The sequence below is a fragment of the Stegodyphus dumicola genome, chromosome 9, assembly GCF_044657685.1.
Source record: "Stegodyphus dumicola isolate Sdum_Otavi_A_Nest chromosome 9, ASM4465768v1".
NCBI classification, from domain to species: Eukaryota; Metazoa; Arthropoda; class Arachnida; order Araneae; family Eresidae; genus Stegodyphus; species Stegodyphus dumicola.
The window spans coordinates 54,830,860-54,857,892 of NC_140776.1; the positions used below are offsets into that span (position 1 = coordinate 54,830,860).

A 27,033-nucleotide genomic window follows, 5' to 3' on the forward strand; every position below is an offset into this window, starting at 1 on the left:
TAAAGACAATTTCATTTCATTCTGGCCAACCAGCGGCCGAGCGGTAAAGTCGCTGAACACTGGTAGTTCGGTCCGAGGTTCGAATCCCGCGAACGGGCTGGCTGCATGGGTGTTTTCGTGGTTTTCCCCATGTGTAACGTGTATACGAGCCAGTTTCCCTTAAAAAGTCCTCCACGAAAGGCATCCCTCCTCTTAGGCAGATAGCCCTAGTGTGCTTTGCCATAAATAAATACACCACACCATTTCATTCTGCCGTCCACATCCTTCTTTCATCGCACCATTGGCGGCGGAGATGTCTGTGGTTCTGCGTCAAGTGTAGACGAAGCAATGGACGTCTTGCAGACAGACTACTCTGCTGTAAACGGCGTCGAATGGTACGCGCAGACACTGGATGATGCGTTGCAGACTGAATGTGCTGTGCTATGGTTCGTGATGTAACTGAGGGATCCGTCACTGCCATGCGCACAATGTTTCTGTCATCACATGATGTGGTGCACTGAGGTGGATGAGATCGAACATGTCGGTCCGTCGTACCCTCCTGCATCTAACGGTCACATATCCGCAGATAGGCCACTATCCTTCCTCTGTCGAATTCGGATACTTGATCAAACGATGATCGCTGTTTACTACGAGGCATAATTGATCGTTTTTTTTTGAAAAAACCACAAGAAAAACACAGTTGCCGAACTTGAAATCGTCGAAAACTCCACGCCTTAAATAGCGCTTTGAAGTGGCGCCACAGGCACGCGTGATGTGCGTCTGCGCTGAACTTCTAATCATTTGCATATCTTACCTCCGCTAATGCATGTTGTAAATTTCATGTTATTTGCATGCTTCCTTCAGGGTGTTGCATTTACGGTGGCCAGCAGTGTACTATTCTGGCTTTCAGCAGGAGAAATTTTATTGTATAGTACACATATTGCTACTATTACAGTCAAAAGTCGTTAATCCGGACTCGTCGGGACTTCGGTGATTCCGGATTATCGATTTTTCCGGATTATAGATCATCAGTTTAAATCTTAAGATGGCATGCAGAAATTCTAAAATTAAAAATATGAAACCGTAATTTATGAAATAAAGAACAATTATGATCTAAAGGGTATCAAAATTTACAAAAAAAAAAAAGCTTAATATTTATTTGTTTACTTTATTAAACATTTCTTTCAATGTAAGTTGTTTAAGTTGCTTCGTTTTATGTGATAATACTTTCTCTTTAATTCTATAAACAGACATAATTTCTTGTTCAGTTACAAAGTTCCGCTGTTCCAAGTCCCGTAATTGCTGTGCCGAGAATACCGACTAACTTGTCAATCGAAATTTTTTCGTTTTCACTAACCTCTCTATCACCTTCTTCATGTCTTTATCCATTTTTTGCAGCAATTTCACTTTTTGTTTGATGGACATCGAAACATACTTTCGTTTTGTAGATCCTTTGGGAGCTCCAGCATCATAAATTCTATTTGACATAATAGAAAGTTCAAGTTTACTTTTATAAAATTGCTCTTACAGTCTAAAAAAAGTAATAAGCCGGATCCAGTTCGAAGATTAAGGAACAACGCAATCATCAACATTAACTGAAATAGATAATTAGATAATTTTAGCTTATACCGTCCGTTATACATTAAACGCGCACGCAAAAACGTATTCTGCACTTGCGCACACGCATATGCATAGTTTTTTATAGAATGTGAAACCGCAAAACAGAAAACATTGCTCTTCAGAGAACACATAACTTCATTTAATGAAGTTCTTCTTCATGAATGCAAAACTTCAGAACATAGAACGTAGCTCTTCAGAGAATACAAAACATAGATCTTTATTTAATTCTTAAACCTTTTCACAAAAATCTAAACAATTTCATACTATTTTTCAAATTCATTTTCTGTTAGCGCTGCTAAAGTACTATGTGAATGAGTTTGTTCCAAACGTTTTTTCTTTCGAAATAAAAACATTTAATTCAGTTTCAAGCGCACAAATATCTACATCATGTACAATACTCAGTTTTTCTAATTTATTTTTAGCCTTAGTAAAAACAGAACGCTGAGCAGTACGGGCCTTTAAAAGACCTTCCATCTCTAAACACAAAAATGAATTAGCCTTACCTACGCAATTCTTTGGATTTCAAATTACACTCATGTCCATAAATTAAGGATAATTCGGAGTCACGCGGAAATCGAACTCTAAAATAAATATATCACATGTAAAATCACTACACACATCTTCAAGAATCATATGCAAATTTCAGGAAGTAACCAGATGACACCGATGGTACGTCACAATGACGAGAGTGTAAGAGAGTGATATATAAGGAATACAGGCGAAGAAGTAAAATTGTTCGCAGGCGCTTTATAAGCATTTCAGTGCAGTAACCGAATAGTTATGACACAAAGGACGCATTCGGATGATTTTTTACGTGGTAGAATTATCGGCCGTCTGGAATGTGGGCGTCCCAACTGGAAGTATCAGACGAACTTGGAATTGCCCAGAGTGTCATCTCCAGGCTTTGGCAACGATTCCAAGATGATGGTAATGCGAGTAGACGTTACAGCACAGGTCACCCCAGAGTTACAACGCCGAATGAAGACCGGTATTTGGCAGTTACTGCCAAAAGAAACAGGCGGAGCACAGCCTCAGACCTGTCTCGTCAGCTCTCTTCAGCCACTGGTACGACAATTTCAAGGCAGACCGTGTACAGACGCTTAGGGCAGATTGGTCTATATGCTCGTAGACCTGTCAGATTCGTTCCACTTACTGCAACTCACTGTCGCCTGTGGTTAGCCTGGAGTAGAGAGCATGCATTGTGGACACCGCAACAGTGGGCTTGTGTGATGTGTTCCGACGAGTCCAGGTTTAGCTTGCAGTCGAATTCTCGCCGGACTTTCATATGGAGAGCTTCAGGTACCCGTTACCGCCTAGAAAACATCATTGAACGACACCGTTACGGTGGTGCAGGAGTGCTCGTTTGGGGTGGAATTATTCTGGGTTCCAGAACTGACCTGCACGTTGAAATTGGAACCATGACAAGCCAAATCTATCGGGACGTCATTCTGGAAAAACATGTACGTTTGTTTCGGGTCGCCATGGGCGCACAATTTGTGTTTATAGATGACAACACCCGTCCTCACCGTGCAAACATCGTAAGCGAATGCCTTCAATCGGAGGATATCACCCGTGTGGACTGGCCAGCATTCTCACCGGACTTGAATCCAGTAGAGCACGTGTGGGACATGCTTGGCCGACGAGTTGCAGCCCGTCAACCTCCTCCTACATGTCTACCGGAACTTCGGAGAGCATCGCTTTTTGAGTGGTGTAATATCCCCCAAGATCAGATCGATAATTTGATACTCAGCATGCCTAGGCATTGTACGGACTGTATTGCATAGTCTGGGAGACATACAATGTATTAACAATCATACCAACCATGTAATATTGGATTTTTGTAAATAGGTGTTTTTTGTAATTTGCTCCAGGGAGAAAAAAATCGCTAATTTTTTTAATAATATCAAACATATAGCATCTTTTTTGGCTCTTTACCTTTTGTTTAATAAATAAGCTTTACAAATAAGTCAAATTTGTTTTGCTTCTAACTCTTCCTCTGCCTGATTTTGCATTATCCTTAATTTATGGACATGAGTGTATTTACACTGTCCGCCGAGAGTACCATTAAAATTTACGTATGTTAATGTAATGGAATGAAATATGCTACCAGTATTCGTGCGATTCGGGAAAATGAACATTTAGCGTATTTAATAGTACAAAGAAAAACAACCTTTTTACAGCAAAAAGGAATTCTAGTCTTTTAATTTTCACAACAAAACTTTAGACACGGCAAATCTATTAAAAAAATATTAAACACCGTTTTCCAGTGATAAATATTGGTACTCAAAAAGTGTCATCGTATTTTGAGTGGAATAATTTTTTCACTCATGAAAATACATTCTACGCACATAAATATTACATACATTCAGATTATTAAGATTGTTTCTTGGAGTTACTTAGATTGAACTCGAGTTGAGCAAATTTAATTAATTTATTTAAATTTGGATTGCGTACTAAGTCCAAGTTAAATACCTTGCTCACATGATAAAAGCGAAAAAAGGTCGCTGGGGACATCTGTTGGCAGTTGCTCAAATTCCTAATATTTTTGGCAAATACATTGCGGAACTGTGGTGCTTGGATATTTTATGACTGTAAAATTAACTTGTCAACTTACATTGCTCTCTTTTCATTTTTAGATGACTGGTAAATATGAATTAGATAGATAAATGTTATAATGCCCTTCATTTGCGTCAGTTGTTAGCAAATAATTTTATTTAATAACAGTATGTTTCAAAATGGTATGTTATTACAAAAAATTTGCGGTGGATGAATTTCTAGTTGAAAAGATTTGGTATCAGAAACGTAAGCTTAGTTTCTAAAATCGAAAAGGCTGTCAAGAAAAGTAGATAAAATTAAATAATACACAATAATGATACATAAAATATGCAGAATAAATAGAAATACTATTAAATTAACGATAGATGAATAAAAAATCAAAATAAATTAAAGGTGAGTGAGTTAGTAATAAAAAACAGTACCGAAGATAAAAGAAAGCTAAATATTTGAAGAATATTCATTGCAATAAGAAAAGATTACCCCTTAACCTAATTCTGTTGTGCGGCCATTAATTGATTTCTAGGTACTCTTCTGTTATCGGGACCGGATTAAACAAATGTATGTATGTATGCATGTATTTATGGATGTGTGTGTTCATGTAGGCATCTATATATATTCTATATGTATGTATGTATGTATGTGTATACACATATACGCACACACGTTCATGCACACGTACATACATACATACATACATACATACATAACATACATACATTCTGAATCCGGTCCCGATAATAAGAGTATCGATTTTTAAATCAAAAGATAGTGCGTTATTTTTAACAGCGTTATTGTTTTAAGTGATGTTGAGATTGGATTTTTAAATCAAGCAGAAAATTCCGAGTATTTGAGTGTAAACTTACTATTGAACACATATGAAGATCTTTAAAGAAAGATGACGATATTAGAAAGTTTTAAAATAGAAAGGATGGTACAGAAATAGCATGTGGAAGAATAATAGATAATGTTATAAGAATAGATAGATAATAATAATATAAGAATGATTAGAATAATAATAGATAATAATAATATAAGAATGATTAGAATAATAATATAAGAATGATTAGAATAATAATATATAATAAGAATATAAGAATGATTAGAATAATAATATAAGAATGATTAGAATAATAATATATAATAAGAATATAAGAATGATTAGAATAATAATATATAATAAGAATATAAGAATGATTAGAATAATAATAGATAATAAGAATGATTGGAATGATAATAGATAATGATTACAGTCACATTATTTAATTTCTCTTTTGACTCTTTTAATTTAAAACCTACCATTTCTAAGAAGCTTGCAACTTTTCTAGTTTGACTAACATATATAAAACAGAATATTTTGACAGCTATAAAATTAAATTGAATGAAACAAAATTATATCTGCTGATTTTTCAGAACGACATTAATATTTTTTAATTTCTAAAGAGCCACCGCCCTTTATTTCACTGAGTTGCGTTTATCCATTAATTTTTTTGTAACTGTTAATGCTGCTTTTATTAAAAGAAGCAGAGTAATGCATAATTAAGAAAACAATCTCCTATATAATTCCTGAAAATGACATTGCACTATGCTTTTTTGAATGAAAAAAAAAAAAAATATTTAAAGAGTTTAAGGCAGGAAAAAAGTTTAACATCCATGGAACTCTTCTTAAAGCGATAAGCGCTAGCATATTGATTGGGTATTGAATAATCTTCTTCTAAATGTATGAACATCTGGATTTGTTTATTCTGCTGTAGAAAAAACATCTTAAGCTCTTTAGTCAAAAGGATTTCGTAGTATTTTCCGAAATATATTAGATGTGTTGTAATAAATCTACGCTGGAAAACCATGAAATAATCTTCAGATGATGAAAGTAAGAGGAGACAAGACTGTTGCACTCTCTGTCTTATATATGTGAGTACCGCCTACGTAAGTCAAAGAGTTTATATTGGATATTTGAACAAGTTAGCTGCGAGGTTACTCTTTTAGTGTCCTTTAGTGTGATTCTAAATATTGATCTAAAATATGTACACCCAACTACAGAGAAAATGACGAGTATATCTAAAAACATGATCATTAGTATAAAACATACCACTCTAAGAAAGCCACTTGCACAGAAGTCATTTGGAACCGTGGATGGTGTTTTTAGTTTGTTTGGTTTGGTTTAGTATAGCTAATTTAGCAAAACACACAATGGCTATTTGCCTGAGGTAAGGGATGCCCTCGTGAAAGACTTTTTAAGGGAAACTGATTCGTATACGTGTGACACATAACCACGGAACGAGCCCACCAGCGGCCGAGTGGTGAAGTCGCTGCACACTAGTAGTTCAGTTCGAGGTTCGAATCCCGCGAACGGGCTGGTTGCATGGGTGTTTTCCCCATGTGTAACGTGTATACGAGCCAGTTTCCCTTAGAAAGTCCTCCACGATAACATCCCTCCCCCTTAGGCAGATAGCCCTAGTGTGCTTTGCCATAATTAAATAACACCACACCACACCACACCATAACCACAGAAACGCCTATGCAGCCAGCCCGTTCGCCTGGAATCGAACCCAGATCGGAACTGCCAATGTACAACGATTTTACCACGTGGCCGCTTGTGAGCTATTGGTATGTATTTTTAGGCAACGTTTCAAAAAAAATGTTTGGTTTATTTAATTACTGCAAAGCACACTAAAGCTATCTGCCTAAGGAAAGGGATGCCTTCGTGGAGGCCTTTCTAAGTAATTTTCTGGCTCGTAACACGTTACACATGGGAAAAACCACGAAAACGCCTATGCAGCTAGCCCGTTCGCTGGATTCGAACCTCGGACCGAACTAGCAGTGTTCAAAGACTTTACCGCTCGGCCGCTGGTGAGCTGTTTCAAAATAAAGAATTTGATGAAAGCAGTGTCAGCGTTAGTTGCGAGACCGTTCTGCAAATGCAAAAATCGAAGATTTTATGGCGTCGCCGTAGATTAAAATGCCCCGATAAGTAAGATGCTGATTATATTTTATTAAGTTGTATAAAGGAAAAATTTAATATTTCCATAATTGTATTGCGAAAAATATATACTTTGTGTGCATAAAAAAAAGAGCCCAGTCATCCGAACTTTTCGAATAACTGAATTTGCAGCTGTCCCAGTTATTTGGATATTTAAAACTACTCAGCGGTAAAGTTTTCTCCTGGTTTCGTGCTTCATTAGCATTTCCGGTTCTAACCCAGTCCCTATACGTTCTGCCAGCAAGATATATTGCTTTGCTTACGGTTTTAACTTTTTTCTAACACGAATTGATATAACTCCTCATGTATTGCATATACAAACAGCTGTTTATTTTTCTTCGCTGGAACAAGGTGAAAAACACACGTTCTAAACAAAAGAAAGGAAATTTTTGTTCCTTCACTGGCCAAAATTTTGTTATTAAGAAAGCGTCTGGTCTAAATGCTATATTCGTCATTGGCACCTGGACTTGGGCCATGGTGGGATGTCAGTGATTCCCAGGGTTGCCTCAGCTGAAAACGAAACTCGTTAGTGTGATGGGAAGTATTATTTTTCGCCAAAGGCAGTTTAAAATCATACCTTAAGACTACAGACATAGTTACGATTATTATACAACTTTTCGATTTGCTTCGGTGGCTTCTGCTAAATGTCTCAGAATGTTCAATTAAGTTTCATCAGCTTTGTTTTCTAATGAAAATTTCTGTAAACCGTAACAGCGTAAGTCGAAGAGTGAAAATGTGGAAATTACTATTCGAAATCTTGAAAAATGATATGTAATATTAAAATAGAATGAAAGCAGGAATGAATTTTAATCCATATAAGTTTGTTTATAGACGTACTATGTCTACGATACGTTCACCCTTTGGAATGAAGAGCACAGTGAATGATACATGGAAGGAAGGCTCAGAGTTGATTATGGATCTGTTAAGGATGAGTGTCAGAGTCTGAAGAGATAGAGAAAAAGAGGGGGGTGGGTCTATATCATCCTCTTTTGAGTTTATTAGAGCAGACTCGTCTGCCTGTCTGAATGTCAGCTGATTTTTTTTTTTTTTTTTTCTGACTCGAAGGTTGAGTTTTGTTGTTTGCAGGAACTAATCCGAGATTTGAAGTATGGCAAAGTTTGATTGCTTAGTGGTCTTAAACTCAAACTGCATGTGAATCAAATGCACAATCTGAAAACAGCTGATGAGCCAGGATTTTTTTGGATAAAATGAAAAATTTCATAAACAAAATAAAAATACTATAAGTTTAAAATTTCGCTTACTAAATATTTATCAAAACGTGCATAAACAATACTAATAGTATCGCAAAAGGGGAAAAAATTCCAATTTGTACTTATTTTTTATTTGAAATCTAAAATTCGGTACCTGTAACACATTTTTGTTTTTTACACTTTGTAATTCAAATATATTGACAGCTAAATATTAAATTCATCGACTGATATTTCTTTCAAATAATTCTACCATGTTTAATTACTTACTTTAATTAAAATTCAAAATAAAAAAAAAATATGAAAACGAGTTTCAGAGAAAATTTACTGAGACAAAACTTGAGAAGAAATTATAACAATTTATTCTCTTTCTCTTATTTATTAAATTTTTCTTCGATGCATAAATAAAAATACTTATATGTAAATAATTATAATTTTTTTATTTGGTTCTATGGCTTTATTATATACTTTTCATTACTTACTTTATTACTGTTACTTTTCACTTAATGGCGTTTCGATTTTGATAAAGTTTGTAGTCATGGAAATAAATTACTATTTATACTATTTATGGCATTTATAGTATAGTTATAGAAATCATATTCATCACGAAATGTAGATGCAATGCATTCCCAAACAAAACTATTATTCCTAATGCAAAAAATCGTAACCGAGCTTATTTATTTTTTGATGAATGCGAATAAAAGTTAATGAAATATATCTTCAGATATTCGACTAAGATTTATATCACACTGCAAATTAATTAACCCCATTTATAGATTGGAAATGAGGATAATATAAACTCTGATTTCAAAAAACGAAAATCTTGAAGTCTTTGCATTATCATATTTGCAATAAATACATAATTGAAATATCTTCGCGGGCCGCATAAAATTGCTTCAGGGGACGCATGTGGCTTGCCGGCTGCCATTTGGAGTCCACTGGCGTAGACCATGGAGGTAGGAAGTAAGATGGAGTCGCCCTTAACAAGTTTCTCCGTACCCTGCTCTGAAGCACCGGCGATCCCTACGTGGTGACCAAAACATTGGGTCATTTACCATTGAGTTCTATGGGATTTGACGCGTTCGGGTGTAAATATTTTGTAATTACGTCGCAAATATACATATAAATGTATATATTTTCTTTTTCTACAACACTTCAGAGTCCTAAGTATGTGAAAACAACATATTTTTAAACAACATTTCATTCTGAACGGAATTAAATGCTATACTTTTCACAGGACAGTTTTCTCAGAATGGTTTAATTTGAATGAAATATTTTCACAAGTTTTCGTTAATTACATTAGAAAAAAAAATTAAGGTAATTCGATTTTATTCGGTTAAGGTACAAAAATTAAGATCAAAGTTTATTGTATTATTAATATTAAAATTATGCATTATTTCTTTTCTATTTATAGAGCTTCTTCCTAAAATACTTTCTTAAATATGACATGATTTTTTGGCTTCTTTTAAATCGAAAAATGTAAGTCAATTTATAATTAATGCTCAATTCGGTTCATTTTAAATTAGAGAATTATTAGGAAAATAGTATTTGACTTTCTCTGAACATTTCTGAAAGGGAATAAAATAAGGGTTTTTTTTTTTTTTTTTAAGTATTATTTAAAACTTGTAACTGAGTTATTATAAAATATAAAGGGAATAATTCTTTTAATTATACTTATCAGATTTTTTTTTACCCTTCATTTCAACAATACATATTCCAAAACTCTTTATTACGTTCGGCCCACCAGCGGCCGAGCGGTAAAGTCGCTGAACACTGGTAGTTCGGTCCGAGGTTCGAATCCCGCGAACGGGCTGGCTGCATGGGCGTTTTCGTGGTTTTCCCCATGTGTAACGTGTATACGAGCCAGTTTCCCTTAGAAAGTCCTCCACAAAAGGCATCCCTCCCCTTAGGCAGATAGCCCTATTGTGCTTTGCCATAATTAAATACACACACACACACACACACTTTATTACGTTCTTAAGTGCGCATCTCATAGCATTTGCTTTAGAATACCTTTTAACAGATTGCTTTCCAATACGAACAATTCTTGCTTAAATAGTTTTATAACGTATTTGTCAACAGGATTTCAATTTATGTTTACAATTCAATATTAAGGTTATTATATATTTAGATAACATTTATAATCATTATAAATTAGATACATTTAATCATTAGATTTCTTCACAGTACTATCACAGTTGTTTATAAGTGAATAAATTCTTCATTTTAAATACATTTATAAATAATTTAATGAATATTTAAGTATTTTGTCAAAGGCAGATACATGCTTTTTGCAAGTACATGCATAAATACCCATACATATTTCCTATTTATCATTTCCGGCATGTGCAAATATTTAATTTCTGTGCATGCTCTATATTTTTCGTGTAAAGTAATTTACACTAATTTAGCATACACCCGAAAGTTTTACATAAAAAATATATATGAATATAATTTGAATGAAAATTATAAGTATTATTTTTAATACCCACTCAAAGGTCAGTTTTTCTTCAAAATTCCTCCACGATGGCATTTCTCTCTTTAGGCAGATAGCCCTTGCATGCGTTACTCTATTTAATAAAAACTTAATCTGACCTATGTGCCTAATTACAAATATTTTAACATACATAATTTTATATTTACATTTAGCCATCAAGTTTCAAACTTTTCAAATCTTCTAGAAAATAATTTTGGCAGATCTCTTTTAGCAGGTTTCTTAAAATCTATATTTTTGTAGTGCAACAGCTTAGAATTTTATAAAACAAATTCATAATCAAAATCGCTGTTGTTAGTTATCGAAAAATAACCAAGATGTGATTTTTGCGTAAATGTCAGTAAACTATACAAATTGCTATTATCCATCACACTATGAATGTTTCTTTCATGCGAGAGTGTCCCTTTTTCGATTTCTATGGAACTGTCGTGTGTCGAAATACTATCAGAATTTTGTCAAGCGAGCTTCTGAATGTAAACAAAAAACACCCCGTCTGGTGACCCAAGCTTCAAAGCAGTGCTTCACTTCTAGCGCAGAATGGCCCCTCCTCCCTTTCCTACCTCCATAGCGTAGACCCTTTTCTGCTAGTAACTTCATCATATGCATATAGAAGTCTTGAAACCTACCCTAAATCAGTGCCATTTCAGACTTGAAGTCATATTTTTTTGTAAATATAGCTTAAATAAATATTGAAGGTTATTTCTTCTTCCTATCTATTTATAAGTACGTGTTGTTGAGCAAGGTGCCCGTCTATAATGGCTAATTCTAAAAGCCTTTAAAACTTGCATTTTCGTACGAGGTACCAAAAATGTATTGAGATTATTTGTAAAAGATCGTAAACTTTATATTATAGCAAAGATTTTTTTTTTTTTTTTTTTTTTGTTTTTTTGTTTCTATCGTAATATAATTCGATGAGCGCCTGGGTCCAAACGTCTATGAGATGTCTAAATCTTATGAGATGACTATTATCTTGTTTTCGTGTTTTATATTCTTTTTGAAGAATATTGACATGTAAGTGAAAAAGAATGTGCATTATAAATTATTCACGCAAGTTCATAATATTTCATGTTATTTTAAGGGCGTGTTTAGTTAGCGCATGTGGTGTAATTGTTTGTTGCTAATTATCAGGTTGGATTTTGTTAAATAAACTTAGTGTCAGTTATTGAATCTGATGGTTGAACTTTCTATCACGATGCACAAGGTTATAAGTTTAATTTATTGCGCATGGCAACAGCTATTGAATTAGTACTTTAAAAGTAAAAAGAGTAACATTTCAAAATATCTCATAATGCTGTACGAACGCGTACGGTCGTAAGAACAGCATGTAGTGTCCCAATTATTTCATGATTAATAATTATTTTAAATTTTAAGCAATTTATATTTTTGCATGTGTTTAATAAATGTGTTCGTAAAATTAACTTTAACATTTTGTTATTATTTATATTTCTTTTATGATGAATGGCAACAAGTGATTATTCATATTTATATTTATATTTCTTTTACGCTGAATGGCAACGATCATGGTTACTTTGGTTTTGTTATTCTCTAGCAGAATGTTGTTATTCTCTAGCAGCATCTCATTTTGATAGCTTATAAGGTAAAGAAAGTGACCACACGTTCCGATTTTGGCGGGATAGTCCCGCTTTTTGGAGGACTGTTCCGCGTCCCGCCGATTTTTAAAAATGTCCCGCTTTTTAGAAAACATCTACATTTCTTATTTTAAATGTACTGTAAAAATATATTATCTATTATTTATTAATTATTACAGTGAATATAAAGAAATAAAAAATAACGCACAAAATGCATGCAGAGTAAACTAAAGTAGGCGATTTAACGCCTACTTTAGTTTAGAGTTAGATTAACTCGGTGGTGTTCGATCATTGTCGTTACGTCTCGTCAAGGAATATGTATTGTTAACGGATGAATAGTTAGCATTATCTGAAGGCTATTTGTTTTCACACCATAAACCACAATCAAGTTTCAGATCACTGTACATCGCAAATGATCAAAACATTGTACGACAAAAAATTGCACATGCAAGGACAAAAACCGAAGCAATTATTTGTAATGTTTTTTTCCTCATATTCGTTTTCACAATTGCAGAAAGAATTAGATTAAATGCACATTTATATCCATATATTATGATGCTTCCACCCACAAAGATTTAAAAAAATTATTTCCCACAGTTGTTAGACTTTTTGATCCAGAAACAGGAATTAAAATTAGAATATTAGCCTTTTTTTCATTGCCGGGTGAAACTTTTTTTTTTCCGCCAATGGCAGATTGTGAACAGTTACAATTTTGTAACAGAGTCTATTAATCTATACTAAGGCCAGATGTGGGGGCCTCTTTATTATGGAGACTCTTAATAGGTGGGACACTATTGCTTCCTATGAAGGCACGGACAGTTGCCTTCTCCGGGATTCGAACCCAGGCCCTTCAGTATCGCAGTCAGGCTCCCCTAACCACTATACCGTCTGGGCAGCTGCCGAGTAAAACTTCACAAATAATTTTTGATTCAATAAGTAGTATTTTAAAAAAGAATAATTTGAACAATAAAATTATTGCCTCAATTGTTGACACTAACGCAAATTTTGGTGGAAAAGATAGGAGAGGCATCAATAACGTTTTTACGAAACTTAACGAACGTTTGAACCAAAAAGTTATTCGAGTAGGTTGTGCAGCGCACATTCTACACAATAATATTCAAACAGCATCTGACTTACTTCCAGTGGATGTTGAAAATATTATTGCAAAAATTTATTTGTATTTTTATATATATATACTGTACGTGTCAAAAGTGTGAAGGATTTTTGTGAAAGCGGAGAAATCGAATATAAAAGAATTATTAGTTACAGCAAAACACGATGGCTTGCTCTTTTACCAGCTGTAGAAAATATTTTTAAAATATACGAACCATTAAAATCATACTTTTTATCACAAGATAAATGTCCAAGAATATCGCAGCGGTTTTTTTGAAAAATGACACATCACAAATTTGTATCCAGTTCATCCACAACCAAGCTACATTATTTCACAATGCTGTGAAAGTTATTGAATCGGACAAAATTTCAACTACGGAAGTGTCAAATGAACTCAATAACTTAAAAACAAAATTACGAGAATTGATAACAATTACGTTCCTTTAGTTATCCGAAAGGACATCACTAGGTTGGAAGAACAAGGTGCCATATTAAACGACCTGATTTTCTGAAAGAAGTCAGAAATTTTTATAATAACTGCTTGGAATATCTTGAAGAATGGACAGTTCAATTCGAGGATATTAAGAACTTTCATTAGGTGACATTAAAAAAGGAGATTTTATGGGAATATGTGGAAACATCTTTTTAATGTATTAGTAACCATTTTGCGAAAAATAATATTTGCGAAAATGATCTTTTTTGATGAGGTGTCATTGGTAGAAAGATACGTTACTGATAAAAAAATTAATTGTTGGTTGTCTGCAAATGTGGAAACAGACAAAAAATTGACGAAGTTATTCCTTCATTTTAAACAGAATAATATTCCCTACGAAAATATTTTGAAAATTGTAGAACACACGCTCTTCCTTCCAGGAACAAATGCAGCAACAGAACGTGTTTTTTCTAGTATCAATAAATACGGACAATTGGGGAAGGGGAAAAAAAAAAAAAAAAAAAAAAAAAAACCGCAGTTGAACATTAAAACTTTAAAATCTGCATTAAGCCTAAAATATAATTTGACCAATTCATGTGAGAAATTTCACGACATTTTAATGAATGATCCGAATCTATTGCAAAGTATTTACTCGGATAAAAAATATCACCGTGAAAGAAAATCTTAGTCTTTTTAATAAAATATTAAATTAATTAAAAACAATATTCGAATTATTGTTTTTTACAAATATATTTATAGTTACCAACAGTTAATAATAAATATATTTTTGTATATTTATAGACAAGTATATGAATGTATATAATAAAACTGCTTTCATAGCTAAATTATAATTCTCATTTCATTCCATTTGTCACGCTTTGTCTCAATGAAAATGTGGTCACTTTATTATAAAGTATTTCTCCCGCTTTCCTAGCGTGCCTTCGTGGGTTAGTGGTTCTGCCGTCACCACCGGAAAAACAAGGCCTCGTCACTGCGATCGTGACGTCACTAGTAGCGGGTAAAGGAATAAACGGGCTCGCAGCTTCTAGGCAGCGCGAATTTTCTTCAAAAATTAGAAATTTCATTTTTTATTCCCCAAAATAAAAAATAATGTAAGTAAATAAAATTCTTCAAAAAATTTAAGTTCAGGTGAATTTTCGCTGTATGCATGAATATTTCAAAGGGCATTTAAAAGACTGACACATAATGGTTTCCATACATTTTCCCACCATGTTAGCCAACAAATTCATTTTGCTTTTACTGTAAGAACGACAATATGTACATTATTTTTCCCTTGAATGACAAGAACATCTGCTTTCAACTTTGTTTATATTAGCGCCGTAACGAAGTTTGCTTGCTGTATGTTTAAAATCTATGGTTAAATCTAAATCAAAATATGCATATAGATGAAACAAGTTCATGTCCTTAGACATAATCATAACAAGAAAAATCTGCAAGCAATAGATCATCTAATGTAAGTTTTACATTATGGTGGTGATGATATGGAAAACTCAGATATTTAATTAGCTATATTTTTTCTGACTAAAATTTAATCATTTTCTTACATGAAATATTATACAGAATAGCAAAAATATATTTTATTGATTTAATTACAACATTTTTCTTAAATATTAAAACATATTCAAAATGATGTAATGAAAATTAGAAGCTGTATAAAATTTAATAAATATAAGCTTTGATGTATATTATTTACACTTAATATTTTATTGACACTGCTATATAGAATAACTAAAGTAACAAGTTTTTAGGCAGTAACGTGAAAAATAATGTTTGTGTACGGCATTTATTACTTTTGAAACCAATTAAACAAAAAACTTAATTCAGCAAAAGCTAATAAATGAAGTAGTGGTATATTATAATGCATGAGGATGCTTAAATTATTCTCTACCATATAAGTTTAAGCTACATGAGATAAACAATATTTGAAATAATAATAGAAGGTGATGTATCTTGTGTTGTTTATTTACATAGCATACCATATAAAATTAATTATATTGAATTCAGAAAGAACTAATAATTAGAATCTAATAGTGTCAAAGCATTTATAAGTTATTGTCTAGCATATGAAATGTAAGTTAAATTAGGTTAGCAGTATATGAAATGTAATGGCAAGTGACATTTATGCACTTTCATTTGTCTACAGAATTTGACACAGCATATAAAATTAATTCTGTTGAAACCAATTGAGCAAAAACAAGAGAACCTAGAAAAAGCTAGTGATGGTGTAATGATATACTACAATATAAAAGCATTTATAAGTCAGTTTTCAAGTTATGCAACTAGGAGAAATTATGTTCAATTTCCTTGCGTTTATGATCTTTGAAAATTTTGGGTATTTAAAATGTCCTTTGCATTTTAATTATTATCAAACTGTTTCCACATTAAATTTATAAGTTTTAACACTGGTCATAAAAGATTTGTTAACAAATCTATTAAGAATTTTGTTGTTTTTAGCATTGATAAACATTTACAGGAATTATTAGGCTTTTCATAAAATAATTTAAAAGGGCAAGTAAAATTTTGTGCATTATTCATGTGTACAGAACATAGCATATAAAACTGATTCTACTGAAAGCAGTAAAAAAAATTGATTATTTTGAAACCAGCTGAACAGAAATTGAATGGAGAAAAAGCTAATAAATGTATTAATTATTAAAATAAGTTAAAAAAACAATACACAAAATTTTAATAATATTTTATTTAATGCACTGCAGCTTCTCAGAGCAATGAATAATAAATGCACTTTATGTACATGTAATATAGAATGAATTCATAACTGATATTTGCAATAATATATACTCATTTAAAAAAAGCCATTAACAAAGAAAATGGTTTTTTATGGAAAATTTAATTAGCATTAAGTTTCACAGTTTGCAGTTTTCGCTTTTTTGTTACAGGCATGTGATCATTTTTTTTAGTACAATAATTTTTTAAAAAACAATTTGTAGATGTTCTTAAAATTATATTTAATAAAGTGTCATTAGAATGGCCATTATCACAAGTTTCATCGACTAAGAAAAAATCACATTCATCAATAATAGTAGACGATAATTCAACAACAATATTTCTTTGATTATTTTGCTTCAAAAACTTTTTTTCATTTTCTTCGCTTAATAATTTTTGTATTACGACATAATTATAAGTTACTGCAGTAACAACATCTGTTGAGGGGAAGAGTAATTCATTTCTGTCTAAATTTCGTATAAAATTATAATTTGCACTTGATTTTAGATTTTTGTCAAGGACAATTAATTTAAAGCAGGAATTACATCTGAGTGTTTTTGCAGCCATATATGAGCAATAACCGGATATATATGTTAAGACTGGTAACACATTTTGAAAATCATTTTCAGAAATATTAATATTGAACTCTGAGCATAAGTCTAAAACATTTGAGTTATCATGTGTATGTAACACAGTCTTCTCCAATACAGTCGATTAAAATGTTCCCACGTGCTACTGATCTCAGAGATAAAGGTTGAAAATTTTGCATTCTTAATTTTGATTCACTTTCAAAAATTTGTCTTACTGATATTAGGTATTGAGATCCAGCAAGCATGCGATATTTACTAAATCGCTCTTCTAATGCATCTGTCTGTATCTTTCCTGCAAGAAAATATTTAAATCCTAACTCATGAAAACAATACTTAGATAATTCTAATAACCCATGTGTGGTGTGAAAAACAGCTAAATGCGTTTCTTTTGTAAAGGTCCCAGTTGTGGGAGCATTAGCTTTCCAAACATCTAACAATAACAGAAATCTTTTTAAAAACTTTTCATTCAAAGAATTATTAGGCAATATTGGCATTTGCAATGGATCATTTAGCCTCTGACCTTTCAAAGGTGTTTTAACATTGACAATATTCCACCAGTTATAAATTAGTTCTATGAAACTTGCAGTACTAGCATAATTTAAAATATTATTCTCCTTGCCAATGGTAGAAAGAGCAACAATAACATAATTGTTAAAAATACTGTTAACAAGTTTGACATTTTGTCTCTCCAAGTTTGATGGGTTGAGGGATTTTAAGGATAATCCATATGCATATTTTACTAAAGAATTTGACTCAATTTCATAAAGCTGTTTTAGTGATTTAAATGAGGCAGTGGATAATGGTAATTTCTCAAAATCATCAAAATCAGAATAATAAAATGCTTGTTCACAATTTTTTTGATTCAACCAGTTATTTCTTATACTTTTAAAGATATGAACAGAATCGATGATGAATTCAACAGTTTGTTGTTTATCACTATCATCAGTCTTAACAGTTTTCAATAGAGTAATAGCTGTTTTTATAACATTGGAAAATAAATTTTCATTTTGTGGTTTAGAAATATTCAATACAAAGTCTAAAACTTCAAACAAGCTATTTATATTATTTATTACTTTAGGAAACACTTCGTTATCTATTATTTTTAATTCTGATTTACCGATAAAAACATGACACATTAAATTTTCTGCCACTAATACTGAAGCTTCAATAATCGGTACAGACTCAGTATCAATAATAAGAAAAACAACTTTACCGTCTTTGAAAATAACTGTCCAAGCATCAGGAACATTCTCAGACTTTATGCACGATAAAAATTCACTAAACGAGTAAAAACATTTTTTTCTGTCGTAAATTTCTTTACTGGTTATGCTTGCAGCAAGAGCACTCTGTATATTGTTTCTATCAATTCGAACTCTTCTATCATCGGCACTTTCTCTTGATGTTGAAGATTTACCTGATAAATATTTTGGACAGCCAGGCAGCTGTGAAGGTACAGCATCCTTTCGAAGCCTTGGACGAATTAAATTAATTTTTATTGAAGTTCCTTTTTTCTCATCAAAATGTTCGACTGTTCTTTCAATATCTGATTCGACAAAATGTTTCTCACAAACCTAAAAAGAATGAAAAATTCAGTATTGAGTATCATTGTAGATTCATAAGAAAAATCTTACAAATAATTTAAATGTAAAATGAAAATACAGATTTCCATTCAGAAATAAATTTTGGAACCTGAAAAATACTAGCTAAAATTCATCTACCTAGTACTTCAAGACATACTCTACACATTATGTACTGGAATGATGTGTATGTATACTGAAATTCAGCTGATATTCTAGAAAGTTTTTGCTTACCTAATATTAACTTAAATATTGTACTTTAAATAATATCTCACTAAATTTCATTACAGATTTAAATGCTTTAGAATTAATGACGAACTGTATTATTTGTTGATTTATGTATCAGGATAATTAATTTCAGATTTTATAGAATTCAAATTAAGTTTATAACAACAATATCATATATAGAAGTTTAATTAGTATAAAAAAAGCAACAATAAGGCCTAATTTTTGATCGCGAAATAAATCATAAGTTTAAAAAATTGATTGTACGTACCTTAGAATGATTTGATGGGATGAAATTCTGCCGGTGAATTGCACGGAGCCATTTTCTGCGCAACGAATCCGATTTGGGTATAGAAAACATCTGTACTTTTTCAGTGTTTGGATAGTTTCCTCTGCAGTTAGGAACACAACAAGTATAAACCATCCTTCAACAGATTATTAACAAATGAAATATTATTAAATGTTTTATGAAATATAGAAATTTCCCGCTAAAACTACAAGCATGCTTGCACGTTGACGTTACTGCTGAAAGGAGCGGTGACGGTTTGTTATGCCTACTAGTCCCTGGCTGACTGACGTCACTCGCAGCAGAAGGGAGGCCTTGTTTTTCCGGTGGTGACGGTTCTGCACGTTGGGTTAGGCCAGGAACGGAAAAAGCGTGCCATTGGTTGCTGGTAGTGACGTCACCCGGGAGACAAGACGCATCGGCCGACGCGTCTGCTACATGATTTTGGTAATGGAAAAAATGTAAACTAAAGCAAAATGATCATTTTATATGTGGTAGATACACCGGAAATACCGGGTATATACTTTCCGATTAAGTATTTTGTTAAAGAAAATGTTTATTTTATGCACAGAATTCGTACGAATGCTGAAAATAATTGTAAACATTAAATTCTTTTCGTAAAGGAAAGCATTAGAAAATGAAAAACGTTATTTAAGTTAATTAAGGGAAATAAATATTGTAAAACAAGGTATTTTTCAATATATTTTCGTAGTATTGTTTGCACTAAATAAATCTTGTTGAACAGAACGCATGATGGCATAACTGCTAAGACCATGGCAAAAACATAATCAAAAAGTATTATTCTATTTATTTTCATTGCTCATGCACTTTTTTTAATACAAATGAACTTTGACATTCCATGAGAAATATATGATCGTGATTTTCAGTTTAAATTACTAATCTCAAGCAAAAATATATATAAAGAGATTTGACTTAACAAATTCATATTTAAATACCATAAAATTCTACAAATGTCTTAATATCCGTCATTATACTTTTAAATAGTATACTTATCACATTCTTTTTAAAGTGAAAATGCACTTCATACTGATTCACTTCATATTTTAGCAGAAGTGCGTATATTTTCAGTATAATCTAAAAGTACTCTTATAATCCCTTCACTCCCAAGATTTCTATATAACATTTATCCTGACGTGATTATTTGCTACAGTAAATAATCTTCGATATTGGCATCCTGTTCTTCCTTCCATACATTAAAAATGGAACAATTAAAATACATTTTCTTACACATATACGCACAATAATAATAATAATAATAATAAACTTGCCCTACATCTTAGTGTCGGCCCACCAGCGGCCAAGCGGTAAAGTCGCTGAACACTGGTAGTTCGGTTCGAATCCCGCGAACGGGCTGGCTGCATGGGTGTTTTCGTGGTTTTCCTCATGTGTAACGTGTATACGAGCCAGTTTCCCTGAGAAAGTCCTCCACGAAGGCATCACAACGCAGATAGCCCTAGTGTGCTTTGCCATAATTAAATACACCACCACATCTTAATTTCAATTCAGCCTGTACATAAATTAAATATTTTTAATTACTAATGTATTTTTATCAGGTTGTTTCTTAAAATACTTTTGTTATACTCGAAATATGCGTTCAATATTGAAGTATTTTTCTTTCTCTTATAATTAAAAACAAGTTATATGGAATCAAAATTAAAACATATGCAGCAGTTAAATAACACTGAACAGAATATCTTACTTACTCTTTCGCTATTTGTATTGTAGCATTATACACAGATTTCTTTTCCTTCAGGTTCAAGCATGTGTAGGTTATATCAATTAAATTACATCACACATACCTGTATGCATCAGTTAAACAACACTGAAGGAAATATGTCACTCACTCATTCGATGTTTGCATCATAGTGTGGTCGAGAAATTGTTCTTTCCTCACGGTGAGGCATGTATCAGTTTACTTAGTTCGCAAAGCTTAACCCAGACGCTGCTTCAATACATAGAATTACGTTTGGGATGTAAAGAAAGTAACCAAAACATGTGAATGAAGTTGGATACGCGAATTTATTAACTAATCATTCAGGTACTCAGTATTGGTAAACATGACACTGAGTTTAAATATCTCACTACGATGTAAGTCTCATACACAAAATGAAGATTATGATAAAAAATGATTTAAAATGAGAAATTTTTCAATTTAAATGTAAATTAGGAGTAAAATGAAAAATAAATGTAAAATTACATCACAGTTATGTATGAAAACTACATAACTTCATTAAAAAAATAGTTATTTTATCTGGTTGTAAAGAGTGTTTTCCGCTAAAAAACGTATTAACGTGTATAATTCTGACACAACGCTATAGCACAATTTGCCACTTCCGCCTAGGTATAATAGCAAATTAACAACACAAATCAAATCAAACTGTTAATGCAACGAAAGTAAACAAACGCCAAGAACTAACGCTGTCACCCACATGACGTCATGCGTATGTGGCTTAACTTTCTCCCTGCACTGCGCATCGCTCTTGGGCCCCCCCCCCCTGATGTGATTGATAGCAGCAGCTTTGAAAGTATCTATCGTTTAAGGTATTCATGACAGAACAACAAAAATAGCCATATGATTGAAGAATCAGGAAGAAGGTGTTATATATGTAACTGTAACTGTATCTATTATTATGTTTAACCATAACTGTAATATAGAATAGTAGATGAGTAATGTAGAATAAACGATGTTTGTGTACAACTTGTAATCATAACTGAGCAGTACCCAACACATATAAAATACAACACATGGCGCAGCCCGTCGTTGATTAAAAAAAGAAAATCTTTTTTCAAGAACCATGCAGCCTCGGTAAAGATGTTCTAAACAAAAACATCATGGGAAGTTGTTTACTGTGAAATCGAAACTTATATCGCTGGTAAGTGAGTTGTTTATTTTTATTGGAAGTGGCTAAAAATACGTATATATAAACTATTTAATGTCCTAAATTAAATATGGATGGATTAAAGCCACCAAGTAATCTAAGTTTCGAAGGAAATTTAAGCGAAAATTGGAAGAAATGGAAACAAAAATTCCAAATTTATATGTTAGCGTCTGGTGGTATTACTAAATCACCTGAAATTAAAGTAGCTATTTTATTGCATATAATTGGTGAAGAAGCACTTGAAAAATTTAATACTTTTAATTTAAGTGAAGAAGATAAGAAGGATGTTGACAAAGTAATTGAAGCTTTCGAACATTTTTGCATACCGAAAGCAAACGAAAGTGTTGATAGACATATATTTTTCTGTCGAACACAACATGTAGGTGAATCGTTTGATGATTTCTTAACCGATTTAAAGAAATTAAGTAGCAACTGTGGATTTGCAGAATTAAAAGATAGTTTAATAAGGGATAGAATAGTAAGTGGAATTCTAAATAAAAATCTCAAAGACAGATTATTAAGGGAAGATCAGTTAACATTGGAGAAATGTATTAAAATGTGTAAAGCTTCTGAATTAGCAGAACTTCAGCTGAAAACTTTAACTGAAGAAAATAAAATAGAAGCTATCAAACGTAATAAATTTCGACCTTCAGAAGAAAAAAGTCAGCCTTGTAAGAAAGACTATCATGTAAAACAAAGTACTAAATCTTCTTCAAACTATCAAGGAAATAAGTACAATAATCCAAAACCATGTAGAAAATGTGGAACTTTTCATAAGTTATACAACTGTCCTGCTTATAATAAGATTTGCTTGTACTGTAAAAAGAAAAATCACTTTTCTAAAATGTGCACTTTTAAAAATGTTAATGTTGTACAGAATAATTTAGAGCATGAGTTACATAATAATGGTAATGAATATATTTTAGGGTCAGTAGAAGATATAAATCCATTTTCTAAAAATAAAACCGAATGGTTTGAAAAACTAAAAGTAAACATATCTAAATATTTATTTGTTAAGTTGGATACTGGAGCTCAGTGTAATGTGCTACCATTGCCTAAATTTAAACAATTAAATTTAAGAGAGAAATGTTTGACTAAATCAAAAGTCACTTTAAATAATTACAATGGTACTACAATTGATGTAGTTGGAAAATGTAAATTATTATGTGAAACATCAAAAGGGAACAAGGATGAAATAGAATTTCAAGTCGTAGCATGTGATAAAAATGTTCCAGCTATTTTAGGGTTACCTACATTGCAAAAATTAAACCTAATACAAAGGATTTGTACAGTAAATCCTGATTCTAATGAAAAGTTACCAGAACTTTTAAAAGGATATCAAGATTTGTTTAAAGGAACTGGGAATTTAACTGGATATACATATCATATTAAATTAAAACCAGGAGCTGTTGGTAAAATAGAACCCTGTAGGAAAATTCCACTTAGCTTATTAAATCCATTAAAAAAGGAATTAGCAAGAATGGAAAAAGATGGTATTATAAAGAAAGTTAACGAACCAACAGAATTCGTGAATTCATTAATGGTAGTAAGGAAAAAGGATGGAAATTTAAGAGTGTGTTTAGATCCTCAGCACCTTAACCAAAATATACTGAGAGAACATTATCACATACCAACCTTTGAAGAAATTTCATCTCAAATGACAAATGCAAAGGTCTTTAGTATTTTAGATGCAAACAAAGCATTTTGGCAAATTAAACTGTCAGATTCAAGTTGTGAATTTACTACATTTAACACTCCGTTTGGTAGATATTGTTTTTTAAGGTTGCCATATGGACTGAGTTCATCACCAGAAGTTTTCCACAGAAGTTTTTCTGAAATTTTTAGTGATTTAGAAGGAGTTCAAATATATATAGATGACTTATTAGTTTGGGGTAAAGATAAAAAAGAACATGATTCAAGATTAAAGAAGTTGTTGGACAGAGCCAGAGAAAAGAATGTTAAATTTAATTTAAATAAATGTAAATTTGGGCTGAATGAAGTGAAATATATGGGACATATATTTTCTAAAGATGGTTTAAAACCAGATGAAGACAAAATTAAGGCTATTCTAGATATAAAACCACCAAAAAATGTGAAAGAATTAGAAACTTTCCTAGGAATGATTACATATGTTTCTAGATTTATACCTAATGTATCAGAATTGACATCATGTTTAAGAGATTTGTTGAAAAAACAAGTTATCTGGAACTGGAATGCAACACATGAAAAAGCATTTAGAAGACTAAAAGATGTCTTGGTAAATAAACCAGTTTTACAGTATTATGATATAAACATGCCAGTAGTTTTATCTGTAGATGCATCTCAAGAAGGACTAGGAGCAGTCTTACTGCAGAATAATTTACCAGTGGCATATGCATCTAAGGCATTAACAGGTACACAGAAGAATTATGCTCAAATTGAAAAGGAAACATTAGCTATTGTATTTGCGTGTGAGAAATTTCACCAGTATATATTTGGAAAAAATATTACTGTGGAAAGTGATCATAAACCACTGGAATCAATTTTTAAAAAGCCATTAAATAAATGCCCTGTAAGACTACAAAGAATGCGTATAAGATTACAGCCATATCAGTTTGAGATAAAATATAAACCAGGAAAAGAACTTTTTATAGCGGATGCATTATCAAGATCATTCACTGATAAAGGATCTGATTTCTTTGAAGGAGAAATAGAAGCTCATGTTGGATTAGTTGTAGAATGTATACCAATGTCTAATGGTAAAATGGAAGTTTTTCAACTGGAAACAGAAAAAGATGAAGAACTACAAGTTTTAAGAAAATTAATTAAAACTGGATGGCCAGATGAAAAATGTATGGTTCCAGAACTGGCAAAACCATATTTTAACTTCAGAGAAGAACTATCAGAAGCAAATGGATTAATATTTAAAAATTCCTGTGTTGTTGTACCAAGAAGTTTACGAAAAGATATGTTAAGCAGAATTCATTATGGTCATTTAGGAGTAGTAAAATGCAAGATCAAAGCAAGAGAAATATTATATTGGCCAGGAATGTCCAAAGAAATTGAAGATTTGGTACTGAATTGTCAGACATGTTTAAGTTTACAAAAAGCTAATACTAAAGAACCAATGATATCTAAAGAAATACCTAATGGTCCATGGGAAGTATTGGGAACAGACCTCTTTTACTTTCAAGGAAGGGATTATCTAATAGTTATAGATTATTTTAGCAAATATGTTGAAATTGGACATTTGGAAGATTTGTCAAGTGTAGCAGTGATAAAGCAATTGAAATCAATTTTTGCAAGACATGGTATTCCGAAAATAGTATATTCGGATAATGGTCCACAATATAATTGCAGGAAATATAAAGATTTTGCAAGAAGATGGAATTTTGAAACCAGAACTTCAAGTCCAAAATACCCACAGTCTAATGGAATGGTTGAAAGACATATTCAAACTGTCAAGCGAATGTTAGAAAAAGCTGTAGTTGACAACAAGGATCCATATTTAGTTTTACTGGAATATCGTAACTCTCCTATTTCAGATGAAATTAAGTCACCTTCAGAATTGATGTTTGGAAGAAAAGTAAATGGATTGATGCCTATAAAAGAGAATTTTGTCCAAGCTAAACGATATGAAGACCATAAACAACATTTACTGAAGAGACAAATCTTACAAAAAAGTTATTATGATAGGAATGCAAGACCATTAAAACGACTGAAAACAGGAGATCATGTTTACATAAAAGAGAAAGGGAAAAAACTAAATGAAAGAGGGAAAATTATAGAAGAAGCAGAAAGACCACGTTCATATAGGATTATAAGAACAGATGGAAGAATTGTAGAAAGGAACAGAAGAGACCTTTTTAAAGGAACTAATCAGGAAGAGTTTGCAATACAAAACAACTATGAGAATGAAGTTATAGATGAGCCCGAGATACATGAAAATAATAGGAGCACTTCAAATTTAGATGTGCCTGTAAGTCCTTCAAAATCTAACAGAAGTGTTGTGTCACCAAATAGCAAAAGAGGTATAGTATCATCAAATTTTTCAAATGGACATAACTACGTCACTCGATCTGGTAGGACTGTTAAGAAACCTTATTATTTAAAAGAATATGTTTAATTTTACTACTATTATTATTTTTTATAAAAAAGGGAGATGTTATATATGTAACTGTAACTGTATCTATTATTATGTTTAACCATAACTGTAATATAGAATAGTAGATGAGTAATGTAGAATAAACGATGTTTGTGTACAACTTGTAATCATAACTGAGCAGTACCCAACACATATAAAATACAACACAGAAGGGACACAAGAAATCCAGCCTCGAAATAAATTTATTAATGAAATCCAGCCTCGAAATAAATCTATTAATGAAATCCAGCTTTTTATTATCGTTTTCTAATTATTCATTATCATTTCAATTTATTAAAAAATGCGATTTTTTCCCCCAAGATGATGTACTAACAAGTAAGGGTTTTTTTGGAAGACAGCATAATTGAAATAACATAAATTCTGTACATTTTGTTTGTTTTCTATTTATTTGTAATTTTATCCTAATATTAGAAAAGTGAACTTCTGTTTTTTCCAGTAAATAAAATACTAGCATTTGTTAGTATTTTTAGATTAGTGATTCCTTCACCCCTCTACAAATTCTTGTCACATTTTCCGTATGTGATTCTTCTGCAAGCTGCTGAACACTGGTAATTCAACCCTTGGTTCCGTTTGGGCAAACGGGCTGGCTGCATGGGC

General features: G+C 32.1%; 2 protein-coding genes across 3 annotated transcripts in view; one reads left to right on the forward strand and one right to left on the reverse strand.

The window, feature by feature from the left end:
• The window catches only part of shn (zinc finger protein schnurri), a 184,700-nt gene that overhangs the window by 103,497 nt on the left and 54,170 nt on the right, over nucleotides 1-27,033 (forward strand). The gene's annotated exons all lie outside the window — the stretch shown is intronic.
• LOC146995347 (uncharacterized) lies at nucleotides 16,671-19,637 on the reverse strand. Its single transcript, XM_085824521.1, has 2 exons — nucleotides 19,378-19,637; nucleotides 16,671-18,875 (listed from the first exon to the last, which is right to left on the reverse strand). Exons 1-2 carry the CDS (start codon nucleotides 19,528-19,530, stop codon nucleotides 17,391-17,393), a joined length of 1,638 nt encoding a protein of 545 aa, XP_085680647.1. The 5' UTR covers nucleotides 19,531-19,637; the 3' UTR covers nucleotides 16,671-17,390.

What these genes read in the sequence shown, in the direction of transcription:
- LOC146995347 (XM_085824521.1), bottom strand. Translation starts at nt 19,530, where the DNA reads ATGGTTTATACTTGTTGTGTTCCTAACTGCAGAGGAAACTATCCAAAC. An exon ending in TCCCATCAAATCATTCTAAG is followed by an intron (nt 18,876 to 19,377) that starts GTACGTACAATC and finishes CATTCTTTTTAG; the next exon opens with GTTTGTGAGAAACATTTTGT.